This window comes from Chrysochloris asiatica, unplaced genomic scaffold, assembly GCF_000296735.1.
Source record: "Chrysochloris asiatica unplaced genomic scaffold, ChrAsi1.0 scaffold00011, whole genome shotgun sequence".
NCBI classification, from domain to species: Eukaryota; Metazoa; Chordata; class Mammalia; order Afrosoricida; family Chrysochloridae; genus Chrysochloris; species Chrysochloris asiatica.
In genome coordinates this window covers 16,803,109-16,810,114 of record NW_006408529.1, presented here as the reverse complement: position 1 = coordinate 16,810,114, position 7,006 = coordinate 16,803,109, and the positions used below count along the sequence as shown (strand labels likewise).

General features: G+C 38.4%; 1 protein-coding gene across 1 annotated transcript in view; it reads right to left on the bottom strand.

The window, feature by feature from the left end:
- Positions 1-7,006, bottom strand: part of LOC102840760 (chromosome unknown open reading frame, human C4orf47) — a 39,750-nt gene that overhangs the window by 19,915 nt on the left and 12,829 nt on the right. Inside the window, exons 3-5 of the mRNA XM_006834508.1 lie at positions 4,660-4,797; positions 4,477-4,552; positions 1,594-1,773 (exon numbers count right to left, since the gene is read on the bottom strand). Coding sequence (XP_006834571.1) covers positions 1,594-1,773; positions 4,477-4,552; positions 4,660-4,797 — 394 coding nt within the window. The remainder of the gene's footprint in view (positions 1-1,593; positions 1,774-4,476; positions 4,553-4,659; positions 4,798-7,006) is intronic.

The following is a 7,006-nucleotide window of genomic DNA, read 5'->3' as shown; positions in this document are numbered from 1 at the left end:
CAGCTATCTCTCCTTATTTTGAGTTGTGCCCCATCAGCAAATGAAGGTGCCAAAAGCTTTACTCCATTTGCATCAGAGTCAACTCTACTTTGAGGACACAGTTCTTTCCCAGTCATATTTTGAGTGTCCTCCGATCTGAGGGGCTCATCTTCTTGCACAATATCTGACATTCTAGTGCTATTCATCATGTTTCAATATTTAATATTCTGTTGCTATCTGACAGTGTTCCACAGCTATTAATAAAGGTTTCAGTCACTAAACATTTGGAAGTATTCCACCTCTCCTTCGAAGTCTGTCTTAGTCTGGAAGCTTAGCTGAAACCTGTCCACCATGGTTGGCTCTGCCAGAGTTCAAAATACTGGTGGCATAGCTTCCAGCATCACAGAAAACACAAGCCACCATAGTGTGACAAACTGGCAGATGAGTGTGGGGACAAAGCTAATAGAGGAAATTAAGAGTGAAATAGAAAACCTAAACAGACAGACAGAATGCCAGAAATCTTTTAATACTGATAGTTAGGGAAAGCCTATATGAGAATGACATAAAACTCCACAAAAAAAACTAATAAATCTGAAAGCATCATATGCTTAAAATTTTGAATAGTATAACATACCAAAACCAATGTCAAAGATTCAGCAGACTAGAAAAATTATTTAACAACTACAGTTACTCCTTATATGTGAAACTATCTGTTCGTCATACTGTTGAGGCTCATGTGTAGCTATGATGCTAGAAGCTTCACCACCAGTACTTCACACACCAGCGGGGTCACTCATGGTGGACAAGTTTCATTGGAGCTTCCAGACTAAGATAGTCTAGAAGAAAAGCCTGGTGATCGACTTTTGAAAATCAGCCAAATCAATTCTTATGCATCCCAACAATTCATTATCTGACTTGCTTTCTTTGGACATGTCATTGGAAGGGATCAATGGTTAGAGGACACCATGTTTGGTGAAGTGGAGGACCAATGAGAGCGAGAGAGACCTATGGTGGGATGGATATTGGCACAGGGGCCATAGCAACAGACTGACACATGAGTCAGGATGGTACAGGACTGGGCAACATCTTGTTGTTTTACATAAGGTCTCCATGAGTCAGAGTCAATTCGACGGCACTTATTTGTCCATCTAATATATTTAAAAGGTCTTACAAGTCAATGAGAAATAGCAAAACATACTAATAGAAAATCCACAGGGAAAATGAATAGGCAATTCATGGGGAGTATAAACTAAGGTTTATAAACAATCAGAAGCACTTCTATTTTTATTCATACTTGTAAGTTTCTCAGAAGGGAGACAGCAGATTTTATAATCATTTCAAAAACTAGGCCTGGAATTTATTTAGACAGGCACTTCAAAAATTCATGGCAAATTCAAATATATTTGAAATGATGAGTCTTTACTTTACCGAAAGAGTATCATTATCCTGTACACTAGCCATGCTGTGTGACTTTACATTATTTTGTAAACTCGGGTTTCACATCTTGAGATTCATACAAGTTATATTATTTACATAGTCAATAAAAATAATATGACAGTAAAAAGTGCATTTATTTTATGTTTAATTTTTTTCATTCTAAAAACATTAACTTACCTTTTTACCAGGAGAAGAGGGCTTAAAAGGTGTTGGAAGGGATGGTGGCTTCTCTGCTTTTTTAATTGGTGGTAAAGGTTTATCAAAAGTATAAGGATTACTATCAAAATATTCCTTTGGGTAAGAGCTTAACTTGAAAGGTAACCCTTTAATTAATCGGTGGTGTTCTTCATTCTCTTTCTGTAAATTAAAATGTATGAAATTATATAGCATAAATTACTCAAATTGGAAAACAGGTAATTTAGACCAAATCTTTAAACTTTTTAATATAGGTATCTAGATTCTTTAATATGTACTAATGGATTCACTTTTTAAAAATATTCCTTTGTTGAATTCTGTTTTACATGATAGACAATATATCCCTATTTATCATGAATGAGCACAACTGTGATCATTCATTTAGGATATAAATTTGCAGTAGTCTATTGCCATCAAGTCGATTCTGTCTCACAGAGACTCTGTATGGGGATTCCAAGGTTTTCAGTCATTGCACGAGTTGAAAGTCTCCTCTTTCTCCCGTGGAGCAGCTGGGGGGGCTTGAACTGCCAACTTTATGGTTAGCAGTCTAGTGCTTATCCTAATGTTCCACCAGGGATCCTTATTTGAAGGATAAAGCCACTGCCATGAAATCAATTCAGAATTATAGTAAGTCTGCATAAAGTCATCATTCTCCCATGGTGTGGATGGTGGGTTTGAACTGCCAACCTTGAAGTTATCAGTGCAGTGCTTATCCTACAGTGCCACACACCAGGACTCTAGAGCTCCTTATAAAGAACTACTTATCATTGAAAAAAATCTATTAATGTATCGGGGTCAATTTAATGTAGCAGAAAAAGGACTGGTTTCTAGTTCAAACCCTCGTTCCTTCCTGTTTTTAGTACTTCTCAAGGACCATGGGAATGCTCTTTTGATGTCAAATATTCTTCAACTGTAAATAAGGATAACAATTCCTCTTCCCTTAAAGTTAATATGAAGATTAAATGAGACTACATAATTAAAGCACATGGTAACCCACTTCCTTCCAATCTATTCCAACTCATGGTGACCATACAGGAAAAAGTAGCACTACTCCATATGGTTTCCAAAACTGTCAATCTTTACTGAAGCAACATTTGTCTCTCCAGAATGACTGGTTGGTTTGAACTACTAATCATTCAGTTAGTGGCTGAGCTCTCTAACCACTACAGCACCAGGGTGCCTGGTCCTCAATAAATTTCTATGTTTACTTCTAAGACTAAGGAATACTTTATTTTTACATTATCATACTGTTTTACATTGTTGTTGTAAGGCGCTGTCTAGTCAGTTCCGACTCATAGCAACCCTATGCATAACAAAATAAAACAATGAGCCATCCTTGCACCTGTCCTTACGTTTGAACCCACTGTGGCTGCCACTGTGAAAATCCAACTTGTTGGGGGTCTTCCTCTTTTTCTCTGACCCTCCACTTTACCAAGCATGATGTCCTTCTCCACAGACTAGTCCCGCCTGATAACAAGTCCCAAGTCTTTGCCTCCTTGATTCTAAGGAGCCCTCTGACTGCATTTCTTCAAAGACTGCTTTGTTTTTCTGGCAGCCCATGGTACTTTAGCGATTCTTCTCCAACACCAGAATCCACATACTTTTTATATTACAACACTAACTGCCTTGGTGGTGTAGTGTTGGGCTGCTAAATGAAAGGTTGAAGGTTCAAACCCACCAGTCGCCCAGGGTTGCTATGAGCTGGAATTTACTCAATAGCAGTGGGTTTAGACTGTTGTTGTTGTTGTTGTTGTTGTTGTTGTTGTTGTTGTTGTTGTTTTTAAGGTTCAAGAATGATCCCTAGTGACACAGTGGTTAAGTACTCAACTGCTAACAGAATGATAGGCAGTTACAGCCTGCCACCCACTCCAAAGAGGACAAGACCTGAAAATCTGTGCCCATAAAGATTCCAGCATAGGGGCAGTTCTACTATATCCTATAGGGCCATGAAGGTACACAGCAAGCCAAATATACACCAACCAACACACTATCAGAAAGTCAATTCTGACTCGTAGCAACCCTATAGAGTAGTTCAGAATGGCTGGTGGGTTTGAACCACCTACCTTGCAGTTAGCAACATAGTGGCTAACCCATTGCACCACCAGGGCTCCTTAAAACAACCAAACCAGTTGCTATTGAATTTATTTGGACTCATGGTAACTCCATGTGTTTCAGAATAGAATTGTGTTCTATAAGGTTTTCAAAGGCTGTGATCTTTGAGTAGTAGATTCACCAGGCCTTTCTTCTGAGAAACCACTGGGTAGATTCGAACAGCTAATTTTTAGTTAGTACAGAATGCTTAGGGAGTCCTGGTGTGGTGCTGTGGGTTAATGAGCCATTCTGCAAAGCCGTTTGAACTGCAAGGTTGGCAGTTCAAGCTTACCAGCTGCTCCTCAGAAACCCTATATAGGGTTGCTATGGGTCAGAACCGACTCAACGGCACTTCACAACAACAACAGAGAATGCTTAACTATTTGTACCACCCAGATACAGGTAGCAAACTATGTTGTTATTGTTAAGTACTGATGAGTCAGTTCCAACCTTATATAGGGTTCCCAGGAGTAGCTGGTGAGTTTGAACTGCTGACCTTGAAGTTAGCAGCCCAGCGCTTATCCTACAGTGCCACATTAGTAAGTAAACTATAGCTGGAATTAAAACTGTATCCCAGGAAAGGCTGAGAGGATCTACAGCAAAAGGTGGGAATCTAAAATCAAAAAGATAAATCTTAATCACAATCCATACACAGCAGTTTACCATTGCTCAGGGATGACAAAAAGAACGAAAGAAAAGATAATTATACTACAAGTGAATTCTCTGAGTCAAACAAAAGAGAAGGTGGAAAAAATTCAAACTAGATGATTTTACCTTGTAAGTTAGTTTTGGCTCATCATAGTAATCTGCGGAGTGTGAAGGCTGTTTGCCTATGGTAAGGTTTGCATAGCTGAGGGAGAAAAGTCAGTAGTGGTGATTTCAAGACTTGAGAATTTTGAACATTATTTCATTTTCTTCAATCCAAAGCAACTGGTAGGAAAGTACGAAATATCTTACCCATATCCAGTTCCTTTCTTGCCTGGGTTTGTATATAAATTCTTTCCAGGTGCCCTGTATTTTTCTCTGGGTTTTAACTGTGCACTGAAGAATGGGACTGGGCCACCAATTGTTCCATAGTAGCTTCCAAATCCACACCTTAAATATCATTTGTCATTTTTGTTATTAATAATAGCACGAATAAAGGAGCAGAAAGCATACAATGAAATGAACTTGCCTGATTTTGGTAAAAAATAAAACAATCTTACTAACCTAATTTGGTTTCCCCAATTTTATTGAAGTCACAAATTTTGGGATGAGATCATGATTTTTCACTTTTTATACTTATTTTAGATGTTCCACATAAATAAAATGTTATGACTTTTTTCGGAAGTTAGGATAGCATCTATTAATTCTGTTAACTATAACAATAAATAGACCCATTTTTGTTTTTAGAAGAATGTCTAGGAACTTTATGACAAATTAGATAATAATTAACCAATTTGTTCTGACCATCCACACACAAGGAACTACATTTTCAAACCATATATAAAATATTTAAAAGCATTGTTTGTGCTGTTAATGGTATAGTGAATCTCACAGAATTTTGGTGGAAATTTTCTTCTTTTTACTTGTTAATTAAACTTATTACTACTTTACTGAAGAGAAATTAGCCAAATGTTATCTTTAATTTTAATGTACATTTCTCTTGACCCATAGAATTTATGTCATCATTTACTGCTAGTCATTAATCATTCTAACAAACTGACTCCACGGCACATAACCACCACCACCAAAGAAGTAGAATCTGATCTTCAGAGTTACAAATGACCTAGTTTCAACAAAAATTAAAATTGCAAGGGATACAAAGAAAAAGAAAAGACTAGCCCTTTCAAAACAAGAAACTAGAGCTACAGAACCAATTATGTGGAATCCCAAATAATGTACTTACTAGATGAGACTTTAAAACAACAGATTTACATATGCTTAAAGAGCACAAGGAACTAAAATAAATTAGGAAAATTACATGCTAATCAAGTGAGAATATCAACAAAGAGAGAGAAGTTATAAAAAGGAATAAAACATAAATGCTGGAGCTGAAAAGTACAATGCAGGTATGCATTGCTTAACAACTAGCTGGGCAATGTCTGGCACATATAAGGTGCTTTTTTGTCTTTTAAAGGAAAAACTGCTCTCCCTTTGTACATTAAGTTCCACTGATGATTTTAAAGATCCCAAACCTAGACTCTTACAGCATTAGGCCAAGGTGAGCTAGAGACAGAGACAGGACATTATGTTCCGTGGAGTCGGTTCCAACTCATAGCGACCCTGTACAGGGTTTCCAAGGCTGTAAATCTTTACGGGAGCAGAAAGTTTCATTTTTCTCCTGCAGAACAGCTGGTAGTTTCCAACTGCTGACCCTGAGGTTAGAAGCCCAATTCATAACCACTACACTACCAGAGCTCCTTGGGTTTGATTTTTGTTTAGTTTTGTTTTTAATTGTCAAAAGCAGTCCTCATGTGGCACTGTGAGTTAATGCGCTGGACTGCAAGGTTTGAACTGCAAGGTCGGCAGTTCAAGCTCATCAGCCACTCCTTGGAAACCGTATACAGGGTCTCTATGCGTCAGAACCAACTCGATGGCACTTAACAACAACAGTAGTCTGTTCAGTGACCTTTCATTCATATATATATAAACATATCTATGCATTTTTCTCCTGGACATGTGTGGACATTAAAGTCCCTTAGCTTGTGTCCACTAATGCTTAGGCAAAAATGTCCTTGAATGTTAAGGGTATGGGGAGGAAGGAAACAATCTCCCCAATCTTGCAAATTGGCTTGTCCTAGAGCCCGCCTTACTATTTAGCCAGGCGCCACCAAGTATATGGGAAAATGTAGGATCTCTTCAGGTATTTCTTTAGCAGCATGTACTATGCCCTGGGTAAGGAGCTCTTGGAGCATAGTGGTTACAAGTCAGGTGCTAACCTGAAGGTCAGCAATTGGAAACTACCTACAGTTCCATGGGAGAAAGATGAGGCTTTCTGCTCCTGTAAAGATTTATAGCCTTGGAAACCCTGTACAGGGTCGCTGGGAATCAGAACAGACTCCATGGTACATAACCACCACTACCACTATGCCCTGGGTATGTGTATCACTTTCTCAGTCACACACACAGTAGCTACTTGTCAAAAGCTCAAACTGTCAAAAGAACACTCTCCCTGGCCTTTTGTTCAAGTCCTTGTTGTTGCTATGTGCCATTGAGTCAGTTCCAACCCATAACAACCCTGTATAAGGTTTCTGAGGAGCAGCTGTTAAGCTTGAACCATCAACTTTGTGGTTCAAACCAACTTTGCAGTACAGCGTATAAA